Consider the following 17,657-nt stretch of genomic DNA (forward strand, 5'->3'; position numbering starts at 1 on the left):
TTTATGTAATTATCTGTAATACTTCCCATATTGATGGATTTATGTTTCAAGGTCATGACTGTCCTATGTTCTAAATCAAAAGAAAGGGGGAGATGTTAGGATTACTAAGTGAGAACTCAGGTTGTCTGGACAGTGACAAGGTGAGAATTCAGGTTTTCTGGACAATTACAAGGTGAGAACTCAGGTTGACTTGATAGAGGGGGCAAGCTCATTGGCTGGGGTGGTTCTTCCCAGAAGCCCTTGCATTATCCCACGCCCATTCTCTGGGAGGATAAAAGAGACAGCACTGGGCCCAGAGAGCAGATCGGCCTGGAGAAGGATAAGAGCTGGAGGAGATTCAGAGCCAGGATTCAAGAAGAAAGACTCTGCATTGCATCAGGCTTGACGGGGCTCTCTGCAGGAAGGGAAGTCACTTCTAAGGACAAGAGTTAACAGCAACTGCCTGGAGACAACGGTTCACTACAGGAAGAAGAATCTGTCTGAAAGATTTGAGTAGACACAGCAGATCTCTTCCCAGAGAGAGATCCGGCAGCTTCTGGAGACGACAGCTCGTTACAATTCACTGCTTTTTTTTTTTTCATCCTAATTAAGTATCCAAGAATCTACATTTGTCTCTTTGCACAATTCCCATTTTTCCCCTTATTGGGATTGTTTGTCTTAGTGTCTTCAGAGTTTCCCATCTTTCCTGAATTGCTAATATTAATCATTAAGGTTTTATCTATCCTTGTCTTTAACCTTTTAGAGTCTTCTTTTCCAAAATACAGAGCCAAGTATTTCTCTTTTCTATGTGATAAATATTCCTACTTCTACTGTCAGGGACCAGTTGTTACTGTTGTGGAGAATAAGACCCAGAACAAAATCATTAATACACACCAATAATTCATCACATGTTTTGCTTTTACTGGAAGACAATTCCAATGAGTATCTGGATAATTCAGGTTTCCCATCATTTTGTAGCATGTCTCTGTGTAGCCTTACCATTTGTTTTCTGAATTCCTATCTATTTGTTCTTTTTGTCCCAGTGGTTCATAATAGATTGCTATGATAAAAATCATTCCTGCTTCTTCCTCCATTGATCATAGATCAGATTAATACTAACCTCTTACACATTTTCTTGTTTCTTAAAAATAATAATAATGTATAAGAGGTGGAATCAATTGGCAGTCCCAAGGTGAAGAGAAGGCACAGTAAAGCAAAGAATCCTCCTCACAGTTTCAAGGCAGAAAAGAATGCTAGTGATCATTCACAGACCAGAGCACAAACCAGATCAATAGTAAACATACCTCTACTTATATCATACCAACTTAGAAGGTCTTAATTACAGGTCCCTATAAGTATCTCTGAAAAGTCTCACAAAACCCCTGAAGCTTGGAACAATGCACCTTTCAAACCAGAAACAGAGTCCTGCTCTAACAAAGGAATAAAAGTCAAGTAATAGGCTGGAAAATGAGCAAACAACAGAAAAAGATGTTAACCATAAAACCTTACCAGGAAGATCCAGACACATACACAGAAGATAACAGAATCGAGACTCCTACATCCAAGGCCTTCCAGAAAAATATGAATTGTTCTCAATTCAAAAAGAATTTTGAAAATCAAGTAAGAGAGATAGAGGAAAAATTGGAAATACAAATGAGAGTTATGAAAAGCAAGTCAACAGCTTGCTAAAGAGACACAAAAACATTAAAGAAAATAAAATCTTAGAAAGTAGGTTAGGTCAAATTATAAAGGATATACAAAAAGTCAGTGCCTTAAAAAAGCACAATTAGTCAAATGAAAGGAAAAGTGCAAAATTTACTGAAGAAAAAAACTCTGTAAAAAGTAGAATTGATTAAATGAGAAAAGAAATCCATTGAAGAAAATCCTTTAAAAGTAGAGTTGGACAAATGGAAAAGGAGGTACAAAAGCTCACTGAAGAAAGAAATTCCTTAAAAATTAGAATTGAGCAAATAAAAGGAGAATTGAGTGAACTTTACTCTCATCAGAATTGGCTCAAAGAGAAAATAAGATAAAGAAATTTACCTTACCATACAAGATGTTGATAGAGGAATAAGTTGAAGGGAGGGTAATGAGATGATAAAAGGAAAGGCAGGATATATTAGGGGAAAGGGTAATCAAAAGCAAAACACTTTTGAGAAGATTCATAATGAAAGGAGAGATAGGCTAGAATAAATGAGGGAAATACAATTAGTAATATATGAAACTAATTTTCTCAAACATAGAGAATTGAGTCAAATTTATAAAAATAAGATCCATTCCCTGGTTAAGAAATGATCAAAAGATAAGAACAATTTTCATATAAAATAATCATGACTATCTATAGCCATATGAAAAAATGCTCTAAGTAACTATTCATTGGAGAAATGCAAATCAAAACAAATCTGAAGTACTAGTACATATATATATTAGATTGGCCAATAAGACAGAAAAGGACAATGACAAATGTTGGAGGTCATGTCAAAAAAATATGATGCATCAAGGCATTCTTGGTGGAGTTGTGAAGTATTTCAAATATTCTGTAGAGCAATTTGGAACTGTGTCCAAAGGACTACAAAACTATGCATAATCTTTGACTGAGCAATATCATTGCCAGGTGAGTATCCCAAAAAAAAAGATTTTAAAAATAATCTAACAGATAAAGGAGCTATATATACAAAAAATATTTATAGCAGTTCTTTTTTCAGGAGGCAAAGAATTTGAAATTGTGGATATGCCCATCATTTGGAGAATAGTTGAATAAATTGTAGTATGTGATTATTTTAGAAATACTATTGTGCTATAAGAAATGATGAACAAGATGCTTTCAGAAAAATCTAGAAAAGGTTTTCATGATCTTATTCAAAAGGAAATGTACTACATACAGAGTAAAAACAACATTGTAAGATGATCAACTGTGAGTAACATAACTATTCTTAGCAATACAATGATGTAAGACAACTCTGAAGGATTTATAATGAAAAAAAAAATTTCCATCCATGCCCAGATAAAGAACTCACAATGTCTTGATTAACCACACAGATTGAAGGGTACTTTTTTTTTAAACTTTATTTTTCTTGAGATTTCTGGTGTTGTTGTTTGATTGGTTGGCTGATTGATTAGTTTGCTTTGATGGTTTTTGGTCTGTTTTCTTTCACAACATGACTATTAAAAATGTTTTGCATGACTACACATATATAAACTATATTGAATTGCTTGCATGTTCAATGATGGAGGTGCAAGGGGCAAAGGAAGAGAGAGAATCTGGAACTCAAAGTTTTAAAAATGAAAATTTAATTTTTTTTTCATACAACTTGAGGGAAATAAAATACTAAATAAATAAATAAAATACAAATTATGTATACCCATACAAAGCCATATTCTAGTCAAGAGCTTCATTGCAACATACTTCCATAGTTTTTATAGAGGAGAGAATTGACTATGTTCTTTAGAATACTAATTTTTCTTGTTTACTACCTAAACTTTAAATATTTGTGTATAGATACCTGAAATCCTGAAATTTATTACTCCTTAACTTTCTGGGGTTTAGTTTCAGTAAATTTGTGAATATCTCAAACGTGCTGCTCTAATTCACTACATCTATTCTCCCAGTTTCTTAAACTGTGAGCTTTGACCCCATATATTAATTCATAACTGAATGTGAGGGTTTTGAAATTATGATTTATTATCAATAAATATTTGATTTGTATATGTATTTTATGTACCATGAGTCATGTAAAAATTTTTTGAGCAAAAAGGAGTCTCAAATGAAAAAAAGTTTAAGAAGTATTGTTCTAGAACATTTACTGTAGTATATATAAATTGTCAATTTTCTACTTTCCTCAAGCTTTTTAATTTGGCTTTAGATTCTACTTGAAAAATACCAGGCAAATATATGCTTCCCAGTCTTTTTATGTACATTTGAACTCTAGCTAGGATCTTGTGATTCTTATATTTTAAGTTCTGACCAAGAAATCCAAATCACATTCTCAAATACTACCTTCTTAGCCAACTATGAGTTCCCCAAACCAGGTTTTTTTTTCTCTTCTGAATCCCTTGCTTTCATGAGGAGCCTTGAAGAAAACACCATCTGTGTCCAAATCACCTTCAATTTTTCATATGAGATGTCATAATCTTTGGCAATGTTTTCAAGATTCTATCCAAGAGGAACTTTCAAAGTAAATTCTACAACTTAACTTATTTCTTGTTCCTCCCTTGAACAGGGCAAATTTCTATGATTTTAGTTCCTTGTATTTCACAACAATATATATCTGCCCTATCTCTCCTTGACTTAGTGTTTCTCTATCTCCTTTGTCCTAAGAGAGAAATGAATTTTTTAATTAAGTAACAATCCTTTAACTAAGTGAATTTTGTGATAAAAGTAGTGTGTCTGACATAGTTCTTAATCTGCTGTCATAGGCCCTTGTGGTAAATATATGGGAGACAATGAACAAAAGTTACATAGACAGATATAGATGTGTTTCAATCTGCATTTTTAGAGGGAACCTCTATTTTAATTAGATTACAGATCCATTTAATAAGTGTCATTCACATACATCCAAAAGGTTTGCAAAGTGATTTACATATGCTATCTCTCATGTGATCCTTTTAACAATACCTAGGAAGTAGGGGTTGAGGCAAAGAGAAATTAAATTACTTGTCCTGAGTCACAAAGTTAGTAAATAAAATTTGATCCCAGGTCATCTTGTCTCCAAATTCAGTATCATATCCACTATACCACCTCTTTCAATAAATAAATATAGTTTTTAATACAAATTTTATCCCATAGCATACTAATAAAAATGCCTTGGAGTCCAAAGAGACCATGATGTTTAGACATTGGATATTAAATATATCCCCTGAAATATTAATATAAGTAAACATTTAATGTAATGTAAACACAACCCTATCTGGTTGAATTTTGATCTTTCCAACCATTATAATACATTATTAGACTACACCTACAAAGATTAGAATTGACCTTTAAACCTTCATCTAAAGAAAAATAAGCAGAACCAGTAAATCAATACTCATAATAATTATAGCAAATCAAAAGAAAACAGCAGAAATAAAAATTGAATGACTTGTAAGTGTAATGATCAAGCTCAATGCCAAAGAAGAAATACAAAAATAAACTTCTTTGTCAAGATAGGGGACTATGGTAGCATAACTCAAAACATATTATCATACATGATGGGCTTAATGGTTAATTTTAATATAAGATTGGTTAATTTAAAAAAAAGAAAATTATTGAATCAAAAATTAAAAGATGAATGTATCACATGAAAAGTAAATTAAAGCAACTGTTAGGAACTACTTTGTACCATTATATATTAATTAATTTGTCCTTGGTTTTTAGAAAGAGGAAGTGAGGAAGGCAGGCAAGCCACCACATGCCTCCTCAAAGATGATATCCTGAAATCTGGAGCTTAGAGCCTGAAGTCTTCCCTGCTGATTGTGACAATCCTCCCTTAGGATTACCTCACCACAATACATTCAGCCAGCACCAATCATGAGGAGAGCCATAACATCACATCATGTCACCATATTATTTAAGTAAATGTTTATAGAACCATTATCTCAAATTGAGTAGGTACTTAGCCTTAAGTAGCCTTAAATTCAAATATACCTTTTCAGAGTTCTAGCCCTCTGCAATCTTTGCAGTCCTCTATAATTTTTTTTATAAGTCTAGAGAAGTTTTTTTTTTTTTTTTAATTTGATGAGTTGTATTCTATCAACATGTATGGATTATTATCAAAAGCCAAGTATTTTTAAGACATGTCCAAATGAAATTTACTTACTTAATCTACTGACTTTCCAAAAACCTAAATGAAGATAACCAAGATTTTTGTGGCATTTTCTTTTTAAAGGTAAGCAACAATGACATTCCTCATAAATCCTCAAGCCATGTTAAAAAATCTTTAGAATTTCCATGACTTAAAATAGGAATGCATATATTCTTTAATTGGTATGGTCACAGTATAGCAAAATATAAATAAATATCACAGGATAGCAAACAAATTCTTGCAATAAATCATTAATCATACCTATTTAATTCAATTCAATTCAGCAGATATTGTCCTACATTCTTTCTGACACTGAGACAATACACTACAGTTGAAAATACCCTTTCTTTGGAATTAAGAGAAAATAGTTTAACTATTGTTCCAAATTTTGGTATATCAATGGACAAGTCATTCAACCTTTCCTCTTTGTTTTGTTTTGTTTTGTTTTGTTTTTCTTTTTATCAATAAAACAGAGAGATGCCTATAGTATTTATTTCTTAGAGGTATTTTAAGGATTAGATGTGTCAATATACTCAATGTGTTTTACAAATAGTGAAGAAGGCCTATATTAAAACTGGTTATTATAATAAATTCAATGTTTATGACAATCAGACTATTGCCCTTGGTCCTGAGGTAAATATAGTGTAAATGAGGTCCCTATCTTTGCAGATTTATACCCAATAATCAAATACATTTTTCAATATTTGATTACTAATTCTAACTCTAAATAGTTCCCATAAGAAACCTGAAAATACATTTTGAGCTGCTATTTACCCACGTTTTCTCAGGTACCACCAAGCTTTGTCAATGCTTCCTCCTTTGCATCCATGCCGATTTTTGACACAGCAAGAGATCAAATTCTGAGGGGATAGATTGTCTGTATAACGACCATTGGACTGAATTGCTATTCGATCAGCTGCCACACCTGATTGAAGTAAAGTATTGACTTGTTACAATATATAACCTTTTCATTCACATACATATATAATACATAATACCTTAACAATTGACTTTCCAACCTACTAAAATGTAATTAAATATATTGTTAATAGTCCAAAGTATCCCACACTAATGTGCACTGAGCCCAAATATTTAAAGAGTATACTTCAATGATTTTTTTTGCAGTATTTATAAGATATTAACTAACACAGTAATTTTTTGTTTGTTTCTCTTTATTTTTCTGCTAGGTTTTGTTCTTCTTTTTGTTTTGTTTTGTCATTACAAAATAGGAAAAAAGCAAAATAGAAAAAGAAATACAGAAAAGGAAAATTTAAAAAGACACACACACACACATGCACACACACACACACAAACCCTATAAAACATTTCCATATGTCGAACAGAACATTGGGGAGGATTCAAAATATATAATAAATTTCCATGTCAAGAAACCATATATAATAACAGAAAATATTATCTTCATGAGTGTCCATCTTTTATTTTTATTTTTATTTTTTTTTTGCTTCCTAATAGATTATTCTTTTTTTCTTCTTATTTTTCCCCCCACTTTCATCCACCCCAAGCAGGCTACAGTTAAGCACATACACACACACACACACACACACATGTGTGTGTGTGTATGTGCTTAACTGTATATATATATACACATATATATATGTGTGTGTTCATACCCATCCACATATATATATATGTTATGTGTGTGTGTTCATACCCATCCACATATACATATATCTATATATACACATACATACACTTAAACATGCATACATGCTGACATTTACTCACCCACACAAAAATACACACATACACATTTACATAAGCATATAAAACAATATGAATTTGGCTGAAATAATATAGATTTCTCTCTTGATTGAATCTTTAAGTTTGACTTTGTCTAAAATTATTGATTACTAGCCTTATTTTTTTTTTTCTGATAAATGTTACTCCTGATACCTATTGTGGTGTTTGCTTTTATCTCTTAATTCCTACACTTGCTAACTTTTCTAGTTTAATTCTGCTCCTTAACTTGCCTTGCTGTACTTAACCTCTCTCCACCCATGAATCCCTCCTTTATCTTACCCCTCCACCCTTTCCTCCCTTCTTTATCCCAATCCCACTAATCTACATACTTTATCTCATTCCTGCTAATCTAAACAACCCTTCTATATCCCACCTTATTCTATGCCACCTTTCCCCCCCTTTATCACTTTACTATTAATTTACAGGTTATTAATTAATCTATCCATCTTGTCTCACTGACACTCTACATATCCTATTATCCCTATGTTATCCTATTCTCTCTCCACTTCTTTCTTTATAGATTTTGGAAGATACTGTATCTTTCAGTGTGTGTGTGTGTGTGTGTGTGTGTGTGTGTGTGTGTGTGTGTGTATTATTCTCCATTTAATCGATTGCTGATGTGAGTAGATTTTCAGAACTACAAGCCCTCTATAGTATCAGTACTTCAGTATTGGCTCTTTCTATGCATCTTATTTGTATAACATAATTACTAATTTTACATTTTCCTAGATACTTTTGCTTTTTAGGAGCAGATCATACTCAACTCTGACCCAATTTTTCTTTTAAGCTACTTAATTGCTAATCTTAGTCTTAAACATATGGTAAAAACTTTCATATAAAAACATAAACAATTTATCCATATGAAATTAATCTTTGTATTGGCTCTGGGTTTGATTCAAAGTCCTGAGAATCTGCAATTCACTAAATATCCATTTTTTCATTCAATATTATGGACAACATTTTTGGTCATAGGTCCAGTTCTTTTGATTGCTTATATATATGATTCTAGGACCTGCCATCATTTTTTGTGGTTGCTGACAAATCCTATACCATTCTAATTGTAGCTCCAGCACATTTGAATTATTTTTGTCTTGTTTCTTGCAAATTTTCCTTTTTGATCTGGGGGTTTCAAAATTTAGCAATAACATTCCTATGTATTTTCCACAAAAGATCTCTTTGAGGTGGTGATCAATGGATTTTTTTTTTCTATTTCTACTTTCCCCTCATGTCTATCATTCTAGGATAATTTTCTTGGATTTTTTCTTGTATCATTGTGTCAAGATTCTTTTTTGGTCACAGTTTTCAGGTTGTCTAGTTATTTTATTTTCTCTTTTTGATCTTTGCTTCATATCTGTTGTTTTTCTTATGTTTCATTTTGTTTGAGTCTTCATTGTCTTCACCTTGCCTAATTCTAATTTTCAAGGAATTATTTTCTTCTTTAAGATTCTATATCTGCTTTTCTAGTTGGTTAACTTTTTTTTTTCCCTAATCTTCTTTTTCTTGAATTTTTAAAAAAATTTTTCTCAATTCTCTCACTTGATTTTTAGTCTTTTTAGTCTATGAGTTCTTCTATAAATTATTTCTGGTCAGGTAACTAATTTAACTACCTGGAGTAGAAGAGATACCTTTTTAACTTCACTGTCCTCCTCTGAAGATGAACTCTGGTCTTCTCTATTTCCATAGTAAGTTTCTTTTTTACCTAGTCCTTTGAGAAAGAGAGAGAGAGAGAGAGAGAGAGAGAGAGAGAGAGAGAGAGAGAGAGAGAGAGAGAGAGAGAGAGAGTGTGTGTGTGTGTGTGTGTGTGTGTGTGTGTGTGTGTGTGTGTACTACTAGTGTAAGTATTTCTAACTCTGGATTTTAGAGTATGATACCTCTAGCTTTACTTTAGCTCTCTTCTTTGACCTGAAATCTTAAACTAAAACCTCTGTCTTCTTTGAAGTGCCAGCAGCCAGCAACATCCCTATCTCACTGCTTCTAAACTGAGCGAGTGTGCTGGACCCTACTCTGTAATGTTCTGGTTAGTTTTCTGGAGGTCTTGGGATCAGCCGTCATTTCAGCAAAGTAATCACCACTAGAATAGCCAGGGATAAGTCCAAATTTTTTTATTATCTCCTTCAGAGTCTGTCTCTTTGCCTGGGGCTCTGGCTAGCTTTCTGGAGACCCTTTAGATGGGCTTTGGTCTCAGTGGGGAAGCAGGAACAGGTCAGTCACCAGGAAGTTGATGAAGATGAAATGTCTCTCTGAGTCTAAGAGCTTGAGTTCCAACCTCCAGTCCTCTGTCTTCTCTGAGTCTATCTCTTGTCTGACTCTGACTTCTTAAATACTCTATTACAAGTAAATCCAATAATCATACTTAGTATAAGCCAATCATTATATCACTAGGGAACCATTATTTGTTGTAAGATTAATTCAATCATACTGAACTAGAGAACTATTAATCACCAGGCCAAACTAGATGACCACTGTCTTATCAATTCCACTGAGTTAACACCTTGTTGTAAGAATCCTTGTTTCAAGTACACTTCTCCAGAGTTCTGGCTCTCTACACTTCTTATCCAGGGTCACCTCTTTGCAGTACAGCTGGACCTAGAATTGCTAATTAATAAAGGTTCCTTCAGTTTTGCCAGCCTCAGAGCCTTAAGTCCTCAAACTATCTATGGTTCCACCTAGCCCTGGAGTTTCCTACTTGAGATTTCTGTGGAGCTAGACTGAAGTTGTTTACATTCGTTAAAACTGGTCCTGAAGTATTTCATTGGGTCTTGTCCCAAGAGGATCTCTTGTTCTTTCCCTAGTTGTCTTTGTTGTTCATCAGTTTATGTTCACCCTGAGGCACATTTTTTTTCCTATTTGTCAGGAAAACTGGAGAGTTTGAAATTTTCTATCCTACTTCACCATCTTCTCAGAAACCTCCTGTTTGATTATTTTTTATGATATAGTTGAAATGTATTTTACCTTCTAAAAACAAATCATCCAGTCATTGAATTCATATAAGAAGCCTTAAAGAATGTATCGATCCATTTTCCCATATTGGTGCCAAATAATGCCATACTATGATTTTTTGCTGAACTATTTTGATAGTAAAGGTCTGTAAATATTGCATATTCCAACCAAACTGCTATATAAACATATCTGAGATTTATAGCATCGACTGAAACTTGAGAAGAAAGTAATCAAAAACATAAAGTCATAAAACATAAATATAAAAATATTCATAGCAAAACATTTTGTTTATAGCAGCAAAAACTTGGAACAAAATTGGGCTTCAATTGATTGAGGAATATATTAATAGAAAGAATTCAAAGAAGCATGGAAGACATAAATTGAATAGAGTGAAATCAAGAAGAGAGAGAAATGTACAAAATAATGAAGATATAAATTAAAATAACACTGATCAACATCTGATTTCTCATTAAATCCTGGTCCTAGAAAATTGATAGTGATACAGAATATCTCCATATAATTAGAGAGGTGGAGTCTTGAGAGACAGAATGTTATATATAATGAGAAGCATCATTGTTATATTAATTTTTTCTCCAAAACCATTTTTATTTGTTAGAGGAGTAAATTCAGAGAATGGAGAGATAGAGAAGAGGAAATGGAGACAGTGTGGTATTCTACATAGCATGCTGCACTTGGAACTAAGAAGATCTGAGTTCAATTCCAGTCCTTAGCATTGTTTGACTCAAGTTAAGTCATTTGCTCTGAAACTTGGTTTCTTCATATATTCAGTAATAGGTTCAAGCTCTATATATATGTGATCCCAGGAGTATTAAAAAATCAGAAGATTAAAAAAAATTAAAAAATTAAGAGCTATTCTCAAAAGATTCTCCTGATGTATATCAAGGAGAATTTACTATCATTTAGTATCATAGAATTAGAGCTATTTTCTCAGAAGGAGTATTCAATATTATTTAGTCTAATCTCTTTATTTTATAATTCAGAAAACTGAGACCCAAAGAGGTTGTGATCTTTTCAATTTCACAAAGGTACTAAGCAGAACAGATGGGGTTTGAACTGAGTTTCAAGTTCTATATAAATACGTGTACTTTTTTAAACTAGGCCACGCTTGTTCCCCTAACTTCCCTTGCTTTACATTGAGGCTTCACTTTGAAGTTTACCTTTTGGAACTTTCCTCTCTCATCTTCTTAATGGAGTTATAAAATTCTTTTGCCCAAAATTGCCTTTGTAGTCAGTCTACTCAAAATGCTCATGTTAGAAAAATCTTCATTTAAAAAAATTATACCTAAATATGGTTTTTATAGCTTCTATCCTCTTAAACTCCTCAATTCTTTTCACTGGGATTTGCCTTAGGTCACATAAGTATAAACAGCATTCAAAGTACCACTGTTATTCTTATATTCCAGTAACTCCTCATTCAATTTAAAATCCAATTTTAAAGTACCTCATTTAAAGTACTTCATTGCTTTGAAAGTAGAAAGTTCAGTACAAGGGTTCACAATCAACAAGGATTTTTTTTTTTTTTTTTTTTTTTTATAAATGATTTAAGGTTACCCTTTTTTTGGTCTAAAATTCAGTACTTTTCAATGAAATGCAGTTGAAGTCCATGGGTTTTCTCCTGTTTTCATACATATATATATATATATATATATATATATATATATATATATATATGTGTGTGTGTGTGTGTGTGTGTGTGTGTGTGTGTGTGTATGTGTATATATATACACATATATATATATACATATATAATTTACAGCAGAATATATCCCATCACTTATCCAGATATGTCTGCATCTCAGAGAGTATTTAGCTCAAATTTACATGTAATATTTAGAAAAAGAGAAGAGAGCAGAAGAATGACTCAATTCATTTGAAGTTGTTTTCATCTACCTGTTTTAAAAGCTTTATTGAGCATTATCCATGGGGCACATTTGCTTGTTATTTCTGTTTATTAGTTGCTGTCTAAAAATTTGCCCTATGTTGCTTGCTCATTCTTGCAAAAATCTTTACTGCATGAGTTTCTGCCATTCAGATTGAATTTAATTTGTCTTTGTAACTACTCACTTTTTGTCATCTTTTCTGAAAAGTCCCCTTTTGTCCTTTATCTCTTTATTTTTTGAATTTATTTTGATTTGTTTACATAATTATCTAAATCTATATGAAAAAACAGTATATTCTTATTATAACCTTATATCCTGCCTCAGATAATTACTAGCTCGATGATCCTGGTTAAATTACTTAATCATTCTGAGTCTGAGTTTCTTCATCTGTAAAATGAAGTTAACAATAGGACTTACCTCACAGAGTTGTTGTGAGAATCAAATGAGTTAAAATATGTAGAGTGCTTTGAAAACCTAAACGTGGCATATAAATGCTAACGGTAAATATAATGGTAAAATATTAATATGTATTAGTATAATACAACATAATATAATGCAAAATATGGTGTGGTGTAGTTTGGATAGATAACTGTTCTTAGAACTAGAATGTTGAGTTCAAATTCCACCTCTGACACCTATTCACTATGTGACTCTAGTAAATCTATTTAACTGCTTAGTACTCAACATACCTTTCCATAATAGTTATATTGCAGACACAGTGCTAGTTTGCTTTGAAAGAGGCCATTTCCACATCTGAGACTTCTCTATATCAATGAAATGAAAAGTCTAGGGCCCACCCACAATTTAATGCAGTATAATATAATGTAGTATAAAGATAATATATTGGACACCTAACATATTCATAGGAATCATCTCAATTAAGTGAAGATATTCATCTACTATCATAAAGCATTCAGGGGAATAGAATATCAGATAGATAAATGTAGTAAGGGAAAAAAAAAACATAAAGAAGGTAGGAAATGGTGCAGAATATAAGACAATTGATTCTATGTAGCTACAGGCAAATAGGAGATGGTGTAAACATGATCTTCCCAAAAAGTATCCCTGAAAAGGGATGGAAAGGTGTCAGAACTAATGATTAAATCTTACCAGAGATAAACACTGCTATTTTGACAATTTTGATAAGTAAAATATTTCTTTTAGGACTAAGGCCTTTTTGCAACCCAAAGGGTGACTAAAAAGTAATGTGACTTTAAAGTAATCACCTGAGATTGACTAATTACAATAATGTTGCCAATGCTAAGACTTCTACTGAGGGTTAAATTTGGCCTCTAAGGTCCTTTTCAGCTCTCAGTCTGTGATCCTAAGATTGTCCTCAGAGTTTGTGGGTCCATTCTTTGATTATACTTAATTCTAATACAGCTCATTCTTTGAAAGTGATTTTGATGTTTGAAAGTTGCTACAAAGGGTAGGTAGTCTAGGTGAGTAATATGATTTCCAGTGAAAAGAAATCATATGGTATAATTATAAAGAAATGAGATGTACCCATTTTGACCTTGTTTTGGTATACAATGTGAAATATAGGTCTATGCCGAGTTTCTAACATATTTTCCAGTTTTTCCAGAAATTTTTCTAAATATTAATATGACTGACATATAATGTAGATTTCTCTGTTGATTGAATCTTTGACTTTGTCTGAGATCAATGATTACTAGTCTTTTTTCTAATAAATTTTATTTCTGATTTTATCCACTTTAAGCATGCAAATCTTCATCAGGAATGATTTAGAATCTTAAAGATATACTCATTATTAAATTTTTAAAAAACAATAGATATTATCATTGTAATCTATTTAGCATTGGCACTGTAAATTTTCATAAGTCAAATGCTATGTAAAGGATCATGGGACCTGAGTTTGTTTTCAAAGTCTGTTACTAATTGTATTATTACTCTCTGTCTCAATTTCATTGTATATAAAATGAGATTGTATCAGATAATTGCTAAGGTTCCATCTAGTTCTCATACTATAAGGAATTTATAGAGAAGAGAATCAAAATAACAATATTACTTGCAGTGGAAAATGCCCAGGATGCAGCACAGTTTTTTTGATCCAAGGGGTCATGAGTCCATCCAGGCCACTTGTAGGAGGAGATAAAAAACTCTGGAAGATGGATCTCTGAAGGCGAACTGACCTAAAAAAAAAAGTATGGGTGAGACAGAACAAGAATACCAGTCCATCACAAGAACACATTGTCATAGATTAAAGCTTGAAGGGATCTTAGAGTTCAACTATTCCAACTCCTTCATTTAATAGTTAATTAGCCTGACACCTAGAAAGATGATTCTGCAAAGCCATACATATAATAAGAAGCAAAGCCTGGAGTTGAAACAAATCCTCTACATTTTGCTCTATTCTGCTTCTATATCCCAAGACAGGTACAATTAACATGGATTAGCTAGATGATGCAGTATATTAAACACCTAGCCTGGAGTCCAGGAAGACCTGAGTTTAAATTCATACTCAGACTCATACTTGGCCATGTGACCCTGGGCAAGTCATTTAACTCTGTTTGCATCAGTTTCTTCATTTGTAAAATGAGCTAGAGATGAAAGTAAGAAACTATTTTGGTGAATTTGCAAAAAAAAAAACCTTAAAAGGGATAAAATGTTGGCTATTGGGGTAGCTAGATGGCACAGTGGATAGAGCGCCAGCCCTAAAGTCAGGAGGACCTGAGTTCAAATTCAACCTTGACACTTAATACTTCTTAGCTGTGTGGCATGGGGCAAGTCACTTAATCCCAATTGCCTCAGGAAAAAAAAAAGTTGGATATTACTGAACAATAGCAAAATAATTACAGAATAAAAAAGAAATGTCTAGACAAAAAGTTTATTTCTTTAAAAAGTCCATTTTAAGTTGGAGATGGCTCAGTAAGAGTATCCAATTGCCAAGGAGAAATAATTAAAGCATTTTGTTGCTATTTTGTTTTGTTTTGTATTGGCTGGTTGATTTTTTTCCCTACCCTCTAGAAGTTAGTTAACTTGAGAAAGTGGTTTTGGCAATACTATGAAGGGTAAGTTGCAATAAACAAAACTGGAAATGGTAAGGAGAGAGATGAATGATGGTGGTAGTAATGGTGATTAACAATTACAGTCTAATGATATTTTATGCTTTACAACATTCATATAGTTCCCTAATGAATGCGAATTTTTTTTGTTAATTCATGATTTTTGAATGGCAAAACTAATCACGTCAATTTTTCAACCCAAATTTTTAAAGGTGACAAGATGGAGAGAGAGAAACAGAGAGACAAAAGAGACAGAGAGACAGGAACAGAGAAACAGACAAGGAGACAGATAGAGAGACAGAGAGAAAGACACAGAGACAGAAAGACAGAGACAGAGAGACAGTCAGAGACAAAGAGAGGTGAATAGATTATTGATAGATAGATGAATATAGATTTTAACAGCAAATGTTTATTAGTGATAATTTTTTGCAGTATGATAAAGGGAACTGATAGGGAGAGTGGTTATTTTGAGTTATTGTATAACAGTAATGCTTTTATCCCCCCTGATATTTCTATCATCCTAAATCAGAACTGCATTAATTAGAGAAGAAAATAAAATACTATTACTTAAATAATCCATCCTCCACAAAAGCAAGTATTTCCAAGGTTTAGCACATTTTTTTTTCTTTCTTCTAATCTGAGAGAAGGTTTTCTACATGATAATCCACGGATTGATTATTCCTGATTAATCTGAGAAGACCAGAAGAAAGACCCCAGGCTTGGAACCCTAAGCAATTTATCAGTTTGAGGGTTGACTATTGTACTTTGATAAATCAGTTTCCACCTCTCAAATCCTATTTAGGTTCTATAGTATTCATCTCACCATGGGCTTGATATTAACATGTGTTGACTCCATTCTGTTAAGTCCTTGAGGAAAAAACTGCAGCATCAGTAGTATACTATAAAAACATATTGCCCTAGGACACTATGTTCAGATTCATCATATCAAAGAGATGAAAGGAATCCCAGAAGTCAGTTAGTCCAAGTTCAACCTCTTACAGATGAGAAAACTGAAGTAGAGGAAATTTAAGTGACTTGTCCAAGATAATAGAAAGGCAGGATTAAACCCAGAACATCAGAGTCTAGAGCAAATAGCCTTTCTAATGTGTCAAAAGCTTTTTAAAATTACTTTTAATTTTAATAGTATCTATCCATTTATATAATTTCCTTTCTGAAATGGGAAATAAAGTAATATGAATTTAAATGAATGAGTTAGTTAAAACAAAAACTCAAAGATCTGTTTGTTTTAATCCAAATTATATTTTTAATTTGAATTTTCTGTAATGGTCCATGTTATGTACTGTTATTTTTATATAAATTATGTTTTTAATCTATATTTTCTGGAGTGGTCCATATTATGTATATTTTCAGAATGCAATAAGAAATATAAGATAGATGACTTTTTAATTTTTATTTGAAGGGTAACAAGTAGAATAGAAGCAAAATGTACATAAATTTGTTGCTATTTCTAAATTTTTCAAAATGTACGTGGGTACACATACATACCATAGATGTGAATGTGTGTGCATTTTATATAGATATAGAAACAGATAAAATGTCAGGACACTGCTCAAATCTCATAAAAATTACGTATTACAAGCATACATGTCAGATAACAGAAAAGAAAATTTAGGATGAAATTATTTGAAAATATGTACCTTCATAACAACTCCTGAGTTTGAGCTGCAATAGGAGAGAAAAAATATTTGTTTGTCTTCCTTGACAATGAAAGACATTAGTAACTGGATCTGTGTATTTAAACTACATCTACATGGATGATAATTGAAAAGGGGAAAAAAAGACTTTTAGTCAAATTGTTCATCATAAGATGTCACTTAAAATATGATGGATAAAGCCATTGAAACCAACCTCAGACACTTACCCAATTAGTAATCATAAGTAAATTCAATTAACTTCTTTGTGCCTCAGATTCTTTATTTGTGAAATAGGAAGTGTAATAACACTGCAGGGTTATTGTGAGGATTAAGTGAGATAGCATGTATAGTGGTTTTTTAAACTTAAATGGATGGTTATGTAAATATTTTATATGTGGAGAGAAGGACTTGTTAGTCCATTAACTAAGTTTAGCAACCAAGGAAGTCCACACTCACTTCATTATCAAAACACAGGAGGTACAATCATACACAAATTTCTATTTTTATTTATAAGTATCTGTAAAGCAAAATATCTGAGATAATTCATATGAAACACTTTGAAAATATTAAAATACTATGTAAACATTAGCTATTATTGCTGTTAATAGCTAT

The 17,657-nt window shown here is 32.3% G+C and overlaps 1 protein-coding gene across 2 annotated transcripts in view; it reads right to left on the reverse strand.

The window, feature by feature from the left end:
• Positions 1-17,657, reverse strand: part of TINAG (tubulointerstitial nephritis antigen) — a 190,027-nt gene that overhangs the window by 109,789 nt on the left and 62,581 nt on the right. For both annotated transcript variants that reach the window (XM_074310634.1, XM_074310635.1), the window contains exons 5-6: positions 14,394-14,517; positions 6,537-6,687 (exon numbers count right to left, since the gene is read on the reverse strand). In XM_074310634.1, coding sequence (XP_074166735.1) covers positions 6,537-6,687; positions 14,394-14,517 — 275 coding nt within the window. The remainder of the gene's footprint in view (positions 1-6,536; positions 6,688-14,393; positions 14,518-17,657) is intronic.

The sequence above is a fragment of the Sminthopsis crassicaudata genome, chromosome 4 (assembly GCF_048593235.1).
Source record: "Sminthopsis crassicaudata isolate SCR6 chromosome 4, ASM4859323v1, whole genome shotgun sequence".
NCBI classification, from domain to species: domain Eukaryota; kingdom Metazoa; phylum Chordata; class Mammalia; order Dasyuromorphia; family Dasyuridae; genus Sminthopsis; species Sminthopsis crassicaudata.